Below are 17,599 nucleotides of genomic sequence, written 5' to 3'. Positions count from 1 at the left end.
AAACAGATAGAAAAAAGAGAGGAAGGAAAAGAGAAAGAAAAAGAATTGCAGTAAGGAAGAGAGAAAGAAAATCAAAATCTAGTTTGAAACTAGCTCAACTATTTAAGTGGCATTTTGATATTGATAGAGTTGCCCTATTATGAGCTCACTGTTATAGACACACAGTACAGTATTTTATTTTGAAATTCTCTGAGGCAAAACAGGGTGGTTTTTTTATTTGTTTGTTTGTCTGTCTGTCTGTCTGTCTGTCTGTCTGTCTGTCTGTCTGTCTATGTATCTATGTATCTATCTATCTATCTATCTATCTATCTATCTATCTATCTATCTATCTATCTATCTATTATTTCTGTGCCGCCCAGTCCCGAAGGGACTGCCGCTCAGACACTATACTTTTCCGCCCACCCCCCAAAAAAATTAGAGGGAACACTGCATTCCATGGCTACAAATTATGGAGTGTCAACTATATTTAGGGATTTCTCTAAGATGGTTTTTACAAACATTCGATTTTTTAAAAAATACAATATGAGAGTTACTTTGCACCGTTTCTGTCTCTCACTATGATTTGTGGAAGGTGATTATAAAATATTTGGATGGCTACGGAAGACAATTTGATCTTTATTTCAAAGGAAACCACTTCCTGAATTCACATATGTTTGAGAAAACAGTTGTTCTTGCCATTTCTCTACAAATGGGGGTGAATTTTTCTTTCTCTTTTTGGTTTTTAAAAACATGCCAAGTTGTGCCTGAAACACATTATGTTGCTAACTTCATCATCAAAGTATGCAGATCTTTGACTCAACCCCAAGAGAGAACACAGATGAATTTGGAAATGGAATGGAAAAGACTTAATGAATGAACCCAGACAAAACTAATCTGAGTCATTGCTCTATAAATGAAAGGATGCAGCCCTCCTTCAGTGGGTCGCCCTCTAGGAAGGCACTGCATGCCATGATTGTCACATCAGAATGAAATGACAGAGAGAAAGTTTTCTCAATGGGAGGACGACCTTGAATGCATCAAGATCTCTCCTATTTATTGTGTATTCATAGTTCTGACATGTGGTACAGAATAACCAATTCGCGAACGCCACATACATTAAGCCATCCTCCAACTACTATTCATTCCTTTCACCATATAAGTCAAGCTTCTCTTTGGGTAATAAACAGAAGCTACATTCCTTGCCTTTTCCCTGGAAAGGAATGAGTGAGGCATGTATTTCCTTATATGGAAGTTCTATAGGTTTTTCTTTATATTGCATACCAAGTCCATACATGGTCTTGATTCTGCAGGATGCTTATTCAGCCTAGACTTTGCTGCCTGCCTTTCCATAGAGGCAGAATTAAAGTTTTATTCAGCACATGATTTAGGCTTAAAACATCACTCTCCAGCAATATTTTATTCCCAAATTCCAGTGCTTAAAAACCTATGATTACAACATATAAAAGGACATTTTTATGCAGTACTGTTGGTCCCCAACTTACGACTATGGTTGAGTCCAAAATACATATTACACATTGTCTACTATATAAACTATATGTGTATGTACACATACGTACACACAGCTCTTCTAAAATTATACACATTCAACCTCATTTATTCCAATAGGAAAAATGTACCCAGAGCCCAGAAGGGGGGGAAAAGAAAAAAAAATCAAAATTTTTCTACCGGTTCTGCATATTTGACCAAACTTTTTCTACCAGTTCTGCGTACCTAACCGTACCTATAGAAACCCATCACTGGAACCAGCCCATCACACCAACAAGGCAAAGACCCAAATGTGCTTTTTCAGAAGGCAACTGGGCTTCCTGGTTTTTCTTTGAAGGCGTTTCGCTTTCTTATCCAAGAAGCTTCTTTAGCTCTGACTGGATGGTGGAGAATGGAAGGTCTTCCAACCCCAACCCCCCCCCCCCCCGAAAGTCCAGTTGCCTCTTGAAAAAAACCCCTTTGGGACAAATCATGACCTGGATATGACTGAGCATATACAACAAGCAGAGATATTCCCAACTATGAATAAAAGGATGCCTCTCGTGTCATATCCAGACGACCCACCTGATCATCAAAGCGATAGGTGAGGAATTGCTCTCCTGCGGTGTCTTCTAAGAAACTTCCTTGTGGGGAAAGTACGAATTCAGGCAGGAAGTAAGCGTCTTGCAACTGTTCTGCTGTAGTCTGTAAAAGAATGTAAGACAGTGTGTTAAAGATTCAGAAGAAAGAGGGGGAAAAATCAAACCATTAGAGACAAATAAGAGCACGTTCCTCATGGCAACACTCTACCCACAGCCTTCCATCCTTCTGAGGTCGGTAAAATGCCCTACATGGCATTGGTGCCTGGAGGCTGTTGGGGCCTGGATGGGTGTCAACAAACTCAAACTCAACCCAGACAAGACGGAGTGGCTGTGGGTCATGCCTCCCAAGGACAATTCTATCTGTCCGTCCATCACCCTGGGGGGGGGGAATTATTGACCCCCTCAGAGAGGGTCCGCAACTTGGGCGTCCTCCTCGATCCACAGCTCACATTAGAGAAACACCTTTCAGCTGTGGCGAGGGGGGCGTTTGCCCAGGTTCGCCTGGTGCGCCAGCAGCGGCCCTATTCACAGTCACTCATGCCCTCATCACCTCGAGGCTCGACTACTGTAACGCTCTCTACATGGGGCTACCTTTGAAAAGTATTCGGAAACTTCAGATCGTGCAGAATGCAGCTGCGAGAGCAATTATGGGCTTCTCTAAGTATGCCCATATTACTCCAACACTCCGCAGTCTGCATTGGTTGCCGATCAGTTTCCGGTCACAATTCAAAGTGTTGGTTATGACCTATAAAGCCCTTCATGGCACCGGACCAGAATATTTTCGGGACCGCCTCCTGCTGCACGAATCCCAGCGACCAGTTAGGTCCCACAGAGTCGGCCTTCTTTGGGTCCCGTCGACTAAACAATGTCGTCTGGCGGGACCCAGGGGAAGAGCCTTCTCTGTGGGGGCCCCGACCCTCTGGAACCAGCTCCCCCCTGAGATTAGGATTGCCCCCATCCTCTCTGCCTTTCGTAAACTCCTTAAGACCCACCTCTGCCGTCAGGCATGGGGGAACTAAAACACCTCCCCCTTGCCCATGCTGTTTTGTTGATTGATTGACTGTGTGCCTGTTTTTTATATATATTGGGATTGTTTTATGAAATTACTAATTTTAAATTGTAATTAGATTGGTGGGCATTGGATTTGTTATTGTGTACTGTTTTTTATTATTGTTGTGAGCCGCCCCGAGTTTTCGGAGAGGGGCGGCATATAAATCCAATAAATCTAATCTAAATCTAATTGGACCAGATTACTAATGGGACCATCTTCTGTCTCATGTATCGCAGCGGCCGGTCAGGTCAGGACAAACAGAGTTGGCCTTCTCCAGATCTGGTCAGTCAGACAATGCCGTCTGGCAGGACCTATGAGAAGAGCCTTCTCTGTGGTGGGCCCACCCCTCTGGAATCAACTCCCTCCAGCGATTCGCACCACCCCCACCTTCTCGGCCTTCCACAAGGCCTTAAAAGCCCACCTCTGCCGACAGGCTTGGGGCCACTAAGGTAACACCTATTCCTGGCCGACGACTGAATTTATAATGTGTGATAGGACGAATGTGAATGACTGGTTTTAAGAATTGGGGTTTTAGATTATATTTTAACCTTAGATTTCTTATGTGTTTTTGCACTTATCTCTGTTGTGAGCCGCCCTGAGACTGCAGAGAAGGGCGGCATAGAAATCTATAAATGAATGAGTGAGTGAGTGAGTGAGTGAGTGAGTGAGTGAGTGAGTGAGTGAGTAAATAAGATTGTAGAGGGGCCCTATGCAACTAACGCTGACACTGTAAACCACCCAGAGAGTGCTATAAAAGTGAAATGGGGCGGTATATAAGTCTAAATGTTACTGCCATGAAGCTAATAAATAAATTAAATATTTTCTCCTTTACTGAATACATACAGTGGATCACTGCAAACCATTATACATGCTTCACTTTTAACTGAAAATTATCCATGGAAACCTCAGTCTTTGAGTTTCAGGGTCAACCTGCCCATTTCAGCACAAGACAATATTTTATTTAATACCTCTGAGGGGGGGTCTCTTTGTTTTTCCACTTTGGGGGGAAGGCCAGTCTTGCTGCCATATGTAACATAAGATATAACGTTCCATTGCTATATTTGTCTGTCTGTCTGTCTATTTATTTATTTTGTCCAATGCAAATTGAAAGTTAAAGATAATAAAAACGTGTAGTAGTAAATATCAGGGAAGGGATAGAAGAAGAGATATGAGAATAGAATACATCAATGAAGAGTAGAGGAAGGATATATGAATGGGAAAAAAGATATATAAAATATAGAAGAGACAATTGGACAGGGGACGGAAGGCACACTAGTGCACTTATGCTCGCCCCTTACTGACCTCTAAGGAACCTGGAGAAGTCAACTGTGGAAAGTCTAAGGGGAAAATGTTGGGGATTGGGGGTTGACACCACGGAGTCTGGTAATGAGCTCCACGCTTCAACAACTCGATTGCTAAAGTCATATTTTTTACAGTCAAGTTTGGAGCGGTTGATATTAAGTTTGAACCTGTTGCGTGCTCTTGTGTTACTGCAGTTGAAGCTGAAGTAGTTGTTGACAGGCAGGAAGTTGCAGCATATGATCTTGTGGGCAATATTTAGATCATGTTTAAGGCGTCATAGTTCTAAGCTTTCTAGACCCAGGATTGTAAGTCTAGTTTCGTAGGGTATTCTGTTTCGAGTGGTGGAGTGAAGGGCTCTTCTGGTGAAATATCTTTGGACCTTTTCTAGGGTGTTGATGTCTGAAATTCGGTGTGGGTTCCACACAGGTGAGCTGTATTCGAGGATGGGTCTGGTGAAAGTTTTGTAAGTTCTGGTGAGTAGTGTGAGATTACCGGAGCAGAAGCTACGTAGGATCAGGTTGACAATTTTAGAAGCCTTTTTGGCGTTATTGTTGCAGTGGGCTTTGGCACTTCGGTCATTTGATATTAGCATTCCAAGGTCTTTTACTGCATTATTTGTCCTTTGTTCCCAGTAAGTTCTGGCTTTAAACTCTATATTTTGCATTAACAACTCTTCCAACCATTAATCTGGTACCAAAAATTTCGGGCTTTTTAGCAGTCCCACCAAATATGATGAAAAGTCCCTAGCATTGCTTTGCATTTCCAACACATCAATGAAAAGGTTTTGCTCATTTTACTCATTTGACTATAATCAAAATATTTGCTCCAAGTTAGCATGGTTTCTTTCACTTGTTGTGGTCTAACACATGGCAACTCCAAATCTCAACTAGCAAATGCTCTGTCCTTCACATTGGGAAGAAGAATCTGAACTCCAAATACGAACTGAATAATCGAATTATAACTAAAACCCTCATTGTGTATTGGACAAAATAAATAAATAAAAATAAATAAAATAAAATAGCCTGTTCCAGGAGATATTGGTATACTTTTTTTCATCATTTTCTCTCCTGTTCCTAATAGAATTTTATCTAGTTCCATAGACTCTATTTTTATGCCCCAATCTTTCTTGTCTTGCATGTACCGCAATTGTACTTGGCGGTATGCCCACCATTCAAGTTCTATCATTTGTTCATATAATTTTTTTCCTAAACTTCAATTCTCCCCTTTCATTTAATATATCTTTCAATTTTATAACAATAGCAATCTAATAAATGCTATTAAGAATAGAATAACCATATAAGGCAAACGCAAGTAAAGAGCAAGTAATTGCAAGTAATATAAATTGCAAGTAATATAAATATTGCCTGAACACAAAACTTTCCTTTCCAATACATAATACATTTGAACATGGGAAGGATTTCTACAAATTGAAATAAAAACTGTCCTTGGCGGGGGGGAGATGCTATTTTATTTTCATCTCAATACAGGGATCAAATCAGACAGCAATCAACTCCCTACACAACATTATGAAAAACGACAGTATTCTCAATTCCTAAAAAATAATTTGCCACGATATTTTACATCTTGCTTAGAATAATGAAGCAACAGCAATGCAAATCAGAAGGGCCCATATAACATGCTTGAAGATGTCGGTGGTTGTTACGCACTAATTCTAAAGCTGAACATGGATGAAGAGAAGGCTCTTCTCCTGGGTCCCGCCAAACAACATTGTTTAGTCGACGGGACCCGGAGAAGGCCAACTCTGTGGGACCTAACCGGTCGCTGGGATTTGTGCGGCAGAAGGCGGTCCCGGAGGTATTCTGGTCCGATGCAACCATGTGGTGCTACACCAAACAGATACCTAGCAGGTTTTGCAGAGCAGAGAATTCTGCCATTATAAAATTGGCTTTATAATTATGTAATACATTCAAAGTAAATGCCAATTCCTGGAATTCATTAGCTAAACGTTCTTATCCATCAATCATAACCTTTTGCGTTTGGGCACTGCTTAAAACGAGTGTGTTTAAACGAAAATTCTGTTTCACCTACATACGAATTTATAAATGCAAAAACAGATCTGATCTCCCCCCCCACCCCCTGTTCTCTATTTTAACGATCAGAAAGTTAAGCTAACAGAATCTGTCATGGACATCCAGTAATTTGGGCTTTCTTTTTCTTATTCAATTCTCCCATAGCAATAAAAAGTAAATAAACCTTCATCTTAAAAGGTTGCTTCTAGCTTCTCTCTTAAATTTCTGGCAAAGAACATAAACAGGAAAACATCAGGGGCCTTACGAGTAAAACGAAGTTAATGTTCCCTGCGAAGATTTCCATGGAGCGTATAAGAATAAGAAAAAATAGACAAAGATGGGTATTAGTGTCTACAGTTGGAGCTGGGGAGTACCGCCAGTTAGAAGGAGAGATGACTAATACCCCTGATGAAAGACATAAACCACAGAGAAGCTACCAGCAGAGTTATCCCGAGCACTTTTTATCTTTTGCTAGTGACCCCGACAGCCGGAGCAGAAAGCAGAAACCAAAAATCTACTGAAGTGATTCCACAAGGAACACTATATATGCTCGATTTATCTTTGAAGAATGGACTGCCGCAGTAAAAAAGAAATAAAATATAAATAAGATGAAGATCGTACGTGGAAAGATGCGATCAGAATTTAGATTTATGGGCTGCCGAACAAAAGATGCTTGAGAAATTGTACAGTCTAATCTGAACAGGGTAGAAATGGAATGGAGTGGAATGGAATGGAATTTGGTGATTATTGAAACGGATGTCCAAGTGCCACCTCTGTGTTGGTTGAGGCAGGCAGGATTCCCTTGGATCCCATTTGTTGGGGGTCAAGGGAAAGGGAGGGTCTTGCCTTCTCTTTCTGCTCAAGATCCCTATGGACAAGTGGTGGGCCACTGTGTGACACAAAATGCTGGACTCGATGGGTTTTGGCCTGATTCAGCATGGCTCTTCTTAGGTTCTTATATTCTAATAGAATGGAATGGAATGAAATTATTATTTTTAAATTATTATTATTTATTAAATTTGTATGCCCGTAGACTCGGGGCGGCTCACAACAATAGTGGCAATACAATGGATATATGTTTATCCCAGGCATGTTTAAACACAGTAACCGAATTTAAACATGCCTGGGATAAACATATATCCATTGTAAGATAAAATACAGGAAATAGTATAAGGGCAGACTAGATGGACCATGAGGTCTTTTTCTGCCGTCAGTCTTCTATGTTTCTATGTTTCAATATGTAATACAAATCTAATAATTTAAACTAAAAACCCATACTGTAATTTAAAAACATGCACATAACACACCATACATAAACAATATAGGCCTGGGGAAGTTATTTCAGATTCCCCATGCCTGACGGCAGAGGTGGGTTTTAAGGAGTTTACGAAAGGCAAGGAGGGTGGGGGCAATTCTAATCTCAGGGGTTAGCTGGTTCCAGAGGGTTGGGGCCGCCACAGAGAAGGCTCTTCCCCTGGGACCCACCAGACAACATTGTTTAGTCGATGGGACCCAGAGAAGGCCAACTCTGAGGGACCTAATCGGTCGCTGGGATTCGTAAGGCAGAAGGCGGCCCCGGAGATATTCTGGTCTAATGCCATGAAGGGCTTTATAGTTCATAACCAACACTTTGAATTGTGACCGGAAATTGATCGGCAACCAATTCAGACTGCGGAGTGTTGGTGTAACATGGGCATACTTTGGAAAGCCCATGATTGCTCTCGTAGCTGCATTCTGCACGATCTGAAGTTTCCGAACCATTCTGAATGGAATGGAGTGGAGTGGAGTGGAGTGGAGTGGAGTGGAGTAGAGTAGAGTAGAGTAGAGTAGAATAGAATAGAATAGAATAGAATAGAATAGAATAATTTGTATGGGTGGCAATTTGACTTGATCATTGACCACAAGCTGCTTTGGGGACTCATCGCAGGCAACCACCCCACGCCTGCCTCGCTATCACCCAAGATGATTCGGTGGGCCATTTTCCTGGCTGCCTATAGCTACCAGCTAATCCATCTAGGATATTCCTTAAATGGAATATTATTACCTAGGATAGTATAATCCTTGACAGAGAAGAGGCTCGCGATCCAAATAGGATCACAATTGGTGCACCAGGCAAACCTTTACAAAGGTCCCCTTGGCTACAGCTGTTAGATGTTGTTCTAATTTAAGATGTGAGTCTAGGAGGACACCCAAATTGCAAACCAGCTTGGAAGGGGATAATTTCTAACACACACACACACACACACACACACACAAACCAAAGATGGATCCTCGGTATAATATTTTGGGGGCAAAGGTCACAGCCACTCTGTCTTGTCAAGGTTTAGTTTGAGCATCTTTCCTCCCATCCAGTCCCTCCTAATTGATGAACCCATCCTACCTGTTCTGTCGGGCTCTCTGGTAGACTCCTCCCAAAAATTCACAGGTACAAATTTCAGACACACACACGTTTGAAAATTCAAAACAATGTTCTTTATAATGAAAATTCACTTAAACTAAGCCCTCTTTTGGTATAGCAAAGAGCACTGGTCTCCAAACAAACTGGTAATTGGTACAAGTCCCTTATCAGTTCTGTGATACTTAGCTTGCAGCTGTGAGGCCATTCACAGTCCTTCTTCTTTCACAAAGTGAAACACACTTTGCTCTGGTTTAGTTTCAAAGCGGGGGAAAATCAGCACACAAAAAGTCAAAGTCAGTAAAGCAGTCACGAAACACAACGATCAGATAATCCTCCACAATGGCCAAACCCACAGGCTGCTCTTTATAGCAGTCTCACTAATTACCACAGCCCCACCCAACCACAGGTGGCCTCATTTTCTTTGATAATAATCTCTCAGTTGTTGTTGCCTATGCATTGCTCTCAGCATGCGTGGCTGTATCATTAACTCTTGTTCTGAATCCAAGGAGGAGCTAGATAATTGATCTCCTTCTGAGCTATCTGCCACACTCTCCTCCTCCCTGTCACTCATGTCTTCTTGGTCAGAGGAGCCTTCATCAGCAGATTCCACCGGGGGGGGGGCAAAACAGGCCTGCAGCATGTGGATGTCTCCCCCACATCCACAGTCCTTGGGGCAGGAGCTGGGCCAGAGCTAACCACAACACCTACCCTTAAAAAAAAAGCCTGCAGAATATTTCAGAATTGATCATGTAACTAAAAGAGACTGACCAATATATTTAAAGACTTGCTGACGTTACCTGGTTTGGGTAATGAAATGTCCCAAACCCTTTGTTTCAACCCTGAGCTACAAATATTCTCCTTTATCAGCCTTTATTTATTAACTTGTCAAAAGAGCAGCTAGATATTTATAAGGCGGGTAATGGAAAAGAAATCTCCCACCTGGGAAAATAAGTCTATTACCGGATTAGATGGCTGGAGCACGGTATCTTTAGGTAAAACAACTCAAATAGAATATAAATGGATTTAGGCAGGAATGCCAACCTTTAGTGAATTACTTGAATAATAATCCTGTTTCTGGCAAAGCAGGCTCAATTTAAATAGCAATCCACTTCCTTTAACATGGGATGAAAGTAAAGACAGGATCTAGAGTACCATAGTTGGTTGGTGGAAGAGATTATTTTAAAAGTCAAGGTTGTCTTTTATTTTTTAACTTGGATAAACATTTTAAAATCTGAACCAAAGATAAAAGGCTTGCCTCTGTCACAGTTGCACTGTGATTTAAATGATATAGAACATATACCCTTAGAATTTAAGGCAAGTGTGGTGATTTGTATTTAAAAAGAGCATTAGGCTAGAAATTAGGAGAGTGTAAGTGTTTTGACCTAGGCTTCCTGATAAATAATACAGCACAAACAGCATCCCCCAAAACCTCTTTTATTTTAACAGCTGGGAATTATGTTCATTCCCAGCCGTAATAAGTCCCAAACAATATTAATGACTCTGACAGACGTCTTTTGGAAGATTGCTGATATCACCAACCTTTATCTCTCTTTATCTCTCCTGACACACTGCCAAAGACCAATTAGCAAGGCATTATCATTAAGTTATAGGTTATGACCTATAAAGCCCTTCATGGCACAGATTATCTCAGGGACTGCCTTCTGCTGCACAAATCCCAGCGACCAGTTAGGTCCCACAGAGTGGGTCTTCTCCGGGTCCCGTCAACTAAACCATGTCGTTTGGCGGAACCCAGAGGAAGAGCCTTCTCTGTGGCGGCCCTGGCCCTCTGGAACCAACTCCCCCCAGAGATTAGAATTGCCCCCACCCTCCTTGCCTTTCGTAAGCTTCTTAAAACCCACCTCTGCCGCCAGGCATGGGGGGACTGAGATATTCTTTCCCCCTAGGCCTTTACAATTTTATGCATGGTATGTTTGTATGTATGTATGGTTTTATAATAAGGGGTTTTTAGTTGTTTTAGTATTGGATTGTTACATGCTGTTTTTATTATTGTTGTTAGCCGCCCCGAGTCTGCAGAGAGGGGTGGCATACAAATCCGATAAATAGATAGATAGATAGATAGATAGATAGATGGATGGATGGATGGATGGATGGATGGATGGATGGATGGATGGATGGATGGATGGATGGATGGATGGATGGATGGATGGATGGATGGATAGATAGATAGATAGATAGATAGATAGATAGATAGATAGATAGATAGATAGATAGATAGATAGATAGATAAATGTTGTACCTCATGATTCTCAATAAATATACCCTTTATTTTATGTACACTGAGAGCATCTGCATCAAGACAAATTCAATGTGTGTCCAGTCACACTGGGCCAATAAAAAATTCTGTTCTATTCTATTCAAACTGAAACACAGAGTCAGAACTGAAAATGCTCAGACACAAAGTGAACTAATCTGCTTCCTGCAACAACCACATCCTCTTGCTCCAGTTTTATAGCTTATGGGAGGAAAGCATTGTATTAGGAGCTATCGTGGGCATGCGCACCCATTTGGCACCCGAGCAAAAAAAGCTTCGCTATCACTGGCTTAAGTAACCTCACGACTAACAAGTCTTAGTCGTGAGGTTTTGTTTGTTTTATATATATATTGTATTTTTTACTGTTTATATGTGCCGGTCGTTCCGAAACAGACTCGGAACGGCTAACAACAGTTATAAATACAACAGTAGTAAAAAAACCAGTAAAAAATACAACAATAAGATCAACAGTATAATAAAAATGATAATATCATAGGCCTGCCGGAAAAGCCCGGTCTTAAAAGCTTTCCAGAAGACCGGTAGGAAGGAGATTCCACAGAGATTCCACATACTTACCAGAGCTTACAAAACTTTTGCCAGACCCATCCTCAAATATAGCTCATCTGTTTGGAACCCATATCGCATCTCAGACATCAACACCCTTGAAAATGTCCAAAGATACTTCACCAGAAGAGCCCTTCACTCCTCCACTCGAAACAGAATACCCTATGAGACTAGACTTTCAATCCTGGGCCTAGAAAGCCTAGAACTAAGACACCTTAAACAAGATCTAAGTATTGCCCACAAGATCATATGCTGCAACGTCCTGCCTGTCGGCGACTACTTCAGCTTCAACCACAACAACACAAGAGCGCACAACAGATTTAAACTTAATATTAACCACTCCAAACTTGACTGTAAAAAATATGACTTCAGTAATCGAGTTGTCGAAGCGTGGAACTCATTATCGGACTCTATAGTGTCATCCCCAAACCTCCAACAATTTACCCTTAGATTATCTATGGTTGACCTATCCAGATTCCTAAGAGGTCAGTAAGGGGCGAGTACAAGTGCACTAGAGTGCCTTCCGTCCCCTGTCCTATTGCTCTCCTATATCTCCTATACCTTTCTTCTATTCCTATATCTCTTCTTCTATTCTTTCATTGATATGTTCTATTGCTATATCTTCTTTCTATTCTTTCTTAGATATATTTTACTATGGGTATCTCCTCTACAACCTTCATCATGTATTTTACTATGTGTATGTATATATATATACCCACTAAAACCCTCATTGTGTATTGGACTAACTAACTAACTAACTAACTAACTAACTAACTAACTAACTAAGTAAATAAATAAATAAATAAATAAATAAAATCGGAGCCGCCACAGAGAAGGCTCTTTCCCAAGGTCCCACCAACTGCCATTTTTTGACGAACAGGACCTGGAGAAGGCCGACTCTGTGGGCCCCTTATGCTGGGGCAGGAGCTGGGTGAGAAGTTACCTATCTTCTTCCCATTCATCTTGCAAAAGGCACGATGCTTCTACTCATTATAAAAAGAAGAAAAAAGTGGGAATGCTCTTACAGCCAAACTAGCTCTTCCTACAGGAGGAAGGACCTACTTAGGCAAATGAATAACAGAGCATTGTGAAAAGTGACTGGGTAGAATCCCAAACCAGCTGAAAATTGTTCAGCCCTTCAGCCCATCCCCACCCAGGGGAAGATATCTAAACACACAAGCTCGGATTTTCTCAGCAGAAACAGAGGGTTCAACCCTTTAAGTCAGTTCGCTCCCTCCACCCACGGAGTTCTGGTTGGCTGCCCTGCTCACCAACCCCAAATGACCCTGTATATGTGAGGCTCAACTGCAAACGCAGGGCCATTGTTCCCAGCGACCGATTCGGTCCCACAGAGTGGGCCTCCTCCGGGTCCCGTCAACTAAACAATGCCGGTTGGCGGGCCCCAGGGGGAGAGCCTTCTCTGTGGCGGCACCGGCCCTCTGGAACCAACTCCCCCCGGAGATCAGAACTGCCCCTACTCTTCCTGCCTTCCGTAAACTCCTCAAAACCCACCTTTGCCGTCAGGCATGGGGAAACTAAACATCTCCCCGTGGGCACGTTGAAGTTATATATGGTATGCTTGTATGTGTGTATGTTAGTATAGGGGATTTTCTTAAATTTATAATATTTTAATTAATTGGATTGTATTGGATTGTTTTTCACTTGTTGTGAGCCGCCCCGAGTCTTCGGAGAGGGGCGGCATACAAATCCAAATAATAAATAAATAAAAATAAATAAACACCATTGCAACTTTTCATAACATTTCGGACATAAACACTCTAGAAAATGTCCAGAGATACTTTACTAGAAGAGCCCTCCACTCCTCCACTTGCAACAGAACCCCCCTACGCAACTAGACTCACAATCCTAGGTTTAGAAAGCTTAGAACTATGTCGCCTTAAACATGATCTAAGCAAAGCCTATACAATCATCTGCTACAACGTCCTTCCTGTCAACAACTACTCCAGGTTCAACCACAACAACACATGAGCACACAACAGATTCAAACTTAAAGTAAACCGCTCTAAACTCGACTGCAGAAAATACGACTTTAGTAACTGAATAGTTGATGCATGTAACTCACTACCTGACTCTGTAGTATCATCACCTAACCCCCAAAACCTCTTTCTTTCTTTGTTTCTTTGTTTCTTTTTCTTTCTTTCTTTCTTTCTTTCCTTCCTTCCTTCTTTCCTTCCTTCTTTCCTTCCTTCCTTCTGTCCTTTCCTTCCTTCCTTCCTTCCTTCCTTCTTTCCTTCCTTCCTTCCTTCCTTCTTCCTTCCTTCTTTCCTTCCTTCCCTCCTTCTTTCCTTCCTTCCTTCCTTCTTTCCTTCCTTCTTTCCTTCCCTCCTTCCTTCCATCTTCCTTCCTTCCTTCCTTCCTTCTTTCCTTCCTTCCCTCCTTCTTTCCTTCCTTCCTTTCTTTGATTTTTATGCTGCCCTTCTCCTTAGATTCAGGGCAGCTTACAACGTGTTACTTTTTAACCAGAGCCAGCATATTGCCCCCACAATCCGGGTCTCACTTTACCCACCTCAGAAGGATGGAAGGCTGAATCAACCTTGAGCCGGTGATGAGATTTGAACCGCTAACCTGCAGATCTAACAGTCAGCTTTAGTGGCCTGCAGTACAGCACTCTACCCCCTGCGCCACCTCAGCTCTATATGCCGACTAACTGTATGCTATGGTTTTTGTTAGCTATCGCCAGCTTACTTTGACTGTTAGTAGTTCAGATTCTTGTAAATTCAATTCAATTCAATTTATTAGATTTGTATGCCGCCCCTCTCTGAAAACTCGGGGCGGCTCACAACAACGATAAAAACAATATTACAATGGCATAAATCTAATATTAAAAATAACTAAAGACCCTATCATAATTAAAAACCAAACAGCACATACATACCAAACATAAATTTATTTATTTATTTATTTATTTATTTATTTATTTGTTTGTTTGTTTGTTTGTTTGTTTGTTTGTTTATTTATTTATTTTTTAGATTTGTATGCCGCCCTTCTCCGCAGACTCGGGGCGGCTCACAACAAAGTGAAAACAATTTACAACAAATCTAAATGATAGATTATAATGAGCCTGGGGAAAAGATGTCTCAAATCCCCCATGCCTGGCGATATAGGTGGGTCTTAAGTAGTTTATGAAAGGCAAGGAGGTTGGGGGCAGTTCTAATCTCCGGGGGGGAGTTGATTCCAGAGGGCCGGGGCCGCCACAGAGAAGAACTTTAGTGCACAATAAACCTATATCTATTCATCCAAACTGCCTGGACTTTTGATTTTCTGAAGTTGACATGCATGTCATCTAATGCCTACAAGCTGATCAGAACTTATTATTTTTAAAGTGCAGTTAAAGAAGAATGTTCCATTGCATGGCTCAAAGTTAGATCACAGATGTCTGGATACGATTAGATTTGAAAGAACAATTTCACCACTCTTTAGTTTTGCTTCTTCACCAACACTATTATCATCCCCAACACACTGTTAAAAGTATCATTACTCCAAGCTGCCTAGCAACACTGACAATGCAAAGTGAATTTCAAGCTACTACCACAATGCTAATATAAAAGATCATTCTTTCATTGTCATCTGTTTCATAAAACGCCTTTATCCAATTTCTCTGGACAGCTGGGTCATAATATTTCAAGTTTATGTATACATACGTAGAGGAAATGCATTAAGCAGAAATTTAAAATAGGCTTTGGGGATTCAGTGGGTGATTTTGAGCCAGTTCCTTTTCCACTTCATTCAGAACTGGTAGAAGAGAAGAGGAGGGGTCCATCCAACATACTTTGCTCTAAATTAAATTAATAGTAATAAATCATCGTCAACCAAGCTAATCGTTCACAGCCAAGAGTTGTTATCCAGACGCTGCAATTGTCCAAAGCAGAATTTTGGTAACTATTACTGGGTAAAATAATTAGTGTGTGGCATTTTGCCCAGAAAACTCTGGTTGTAGACTTGGGTTCTCAAAGGTTGTGTTTTGTTTTGCCCCAGTTCTTCTTTCGTTCACCGCTGCATATGGGTATCAGATGACTCACCCCCCACCCCCAAATGCCCAATCCAGACAGAATTGGACCCACGCCATACATGTTCTTCTGTCCTTTGGTTTGTCCTGAGCTTATGGAGGCAAAGATATTGAGGGCTTTGGAGACAAGCAAAACAGATTGCTGCATAACCTAAGTATTTAAAAAGACCAACAGAGGCCAGGCAAGTCTCTCCAACTGGCAATGGATGCCAAAATTTGGGGAGACTCTAGAATTAATTGGCCAGCTCTCAAAAACCCAGGCTGTTTCCTGATTAGCTGTAGGCTTTTGACATTCCTCAATGCACCGCACCCCTTTAATAGACACAACGTTTTCTGGTTCCTTAAAAAATACTTTTCTCTTTGGATGTTCTACAACTGCTTTCAGTACTCACTCCAAGAATTCTTCATGACCCACAATAACTCAAGAAGCTTAGCACTCATACGTTTTTGTGGCAGCCATAGGTAATTTTCAGGAAAGAATATGCCATAGGTCATATGTGAAGGTTGTGAATGCCCCAACTCTGGACATTTTCAAGAGGAGATTGGACTGCCATCTGGCTGGGGAGGTATAGGATTTCCTCCTTGAGCAGGACTTGATGACCTGCAGGGTCCCTTTCAACTCTAGTAAAATAGATAGATAGATAGATAGATAGATAGATAGATAGATAGATAGATAGATAGATAGATAGATAGATAGATAGATTAGATAGATAGATAGAGAGAGAGAGAGAGAGAGAGAGAGAGAGATTAGATAGAGAGATAGATAGAGAGAGAGAGAGAGAGAGAGATAAGAGAGAGAGAGAGATAAGAGAGAGAGAGAGATAAGATAGATAGATAGATAGATAGAGATAGATAGATAGATAGATAGATAGAGATAGATAGATAGAGATAGATAGAGATATATAGATAGATTAGATAGATTAGATAGATAGATAGATAGATAGATAGATAGATAGATAGATAGATAGATAGATAGATAGATAGATTATATATATATTTCTGGACTCCCCCTTCCACCGTATTCTCAATATCGTTCCGTTTTTTCCTTCTTCATTCTCTCTAGATCCCTTAAACTGGTAGATTGCTGAAGTTGTGGTAGCCTCTGGCTGCTAGACTAACCTGTTCAATGGTTTAAGAAGAAGAACTTTTTGTGATCCGTTCCAAAAGAGATTCTAGGCACTTGGCAGGTAGAGAAGATTGATTGATTGATTGATTGATTGATTGATTGATTAGATTTGTATGCCACCCCTCTCCTAAGACTCGGGGTGGCTCACAACAGCAATAAAAACAATATAGCAGTGGAACAAATCTAATATTAAAAACATGTAAAACCCTATCATTATTTTAAAATTATTTAAACATTATTTAAGGGCCTCAAGTTTGCTTTTTAATCAATAACAGGCAGTCAAGAAGTGAAGCAGGGATGAGGTTCAACAACCGATTAAAAAGAAGAACTACGAGAGTCTTCTGTATTAGAAGTACCAAAGAAAACTCATTCACGACATCTTAATTGGATGAAATGATAAATCACACGGCAAAAATTTTAACCAAGATACCTCAAACAGGTTAACTTACAAAAGGCATCCAAAATCCAGAACTGTGGAATTGAAATTTGGCAAATTTTATAGAACATTTTATGACATAAGCCTTTTTCAACATGTGATTGCATAATACAAAATGTCATAAAACATCTGCTGATGTTTGACTGTGCTACATATTTATTTATTTATTTATTATTTATTAATCAGATTTGTATGCCGCCCCTCTCCTCAGACTCGGGGCGGCTAACAGCAATAATAATACAATGTAAGCAAATCTAATATTTAAGTTAATTTAAAACCCCAATTTAGAAACCAATCATACATACTGACATACCGTGCATAAATTTT

The 17,599-nt window shown here is 40.9% G+C and overlaps 1 protein-coding gene across 1 annotated transcript in view; it reads right to left on the bottom strand.

Annotated features, from left to right (window-relative positions):
* Positions 1–17,599, bottom strand: part of LOC139172808 (ADAMTS-like protein 3) — a 183,230-nt gene that overhangs the window by 115,023 nt on the left and 50,608 nt on the right. The window contains exon 3 of the mRNA XM_070762031.1: positions 2,050–2,169. Within this exon, the coding sequence (XP_070618132.1) occupies positions 2,050–2,169 (120 nt within the window). The remainder of the gene's footprint in view (positions 1–2,049; positions 2,170–17,599) is intronic.

This window comes from Erythrolamprus reginae, chromosome 10 (genome assembly GCF_031021105.1).
Source record: "Erythrolamprus reginae isolate rEryReg1 chromosome 10, rEryReg1.hap1, whole genome shotgun sequence".
NCBI lineage: Eukaryota > Metazoa > Chordata > Lepidosauria > Squamata > Dipsadidae > Erythrolamprus > Erythrolamprus reginae.
Note: the sequence above shows the minus strand (reverse complement) of the source record. Positions and strands in the feature narration are given on the sequence as shown.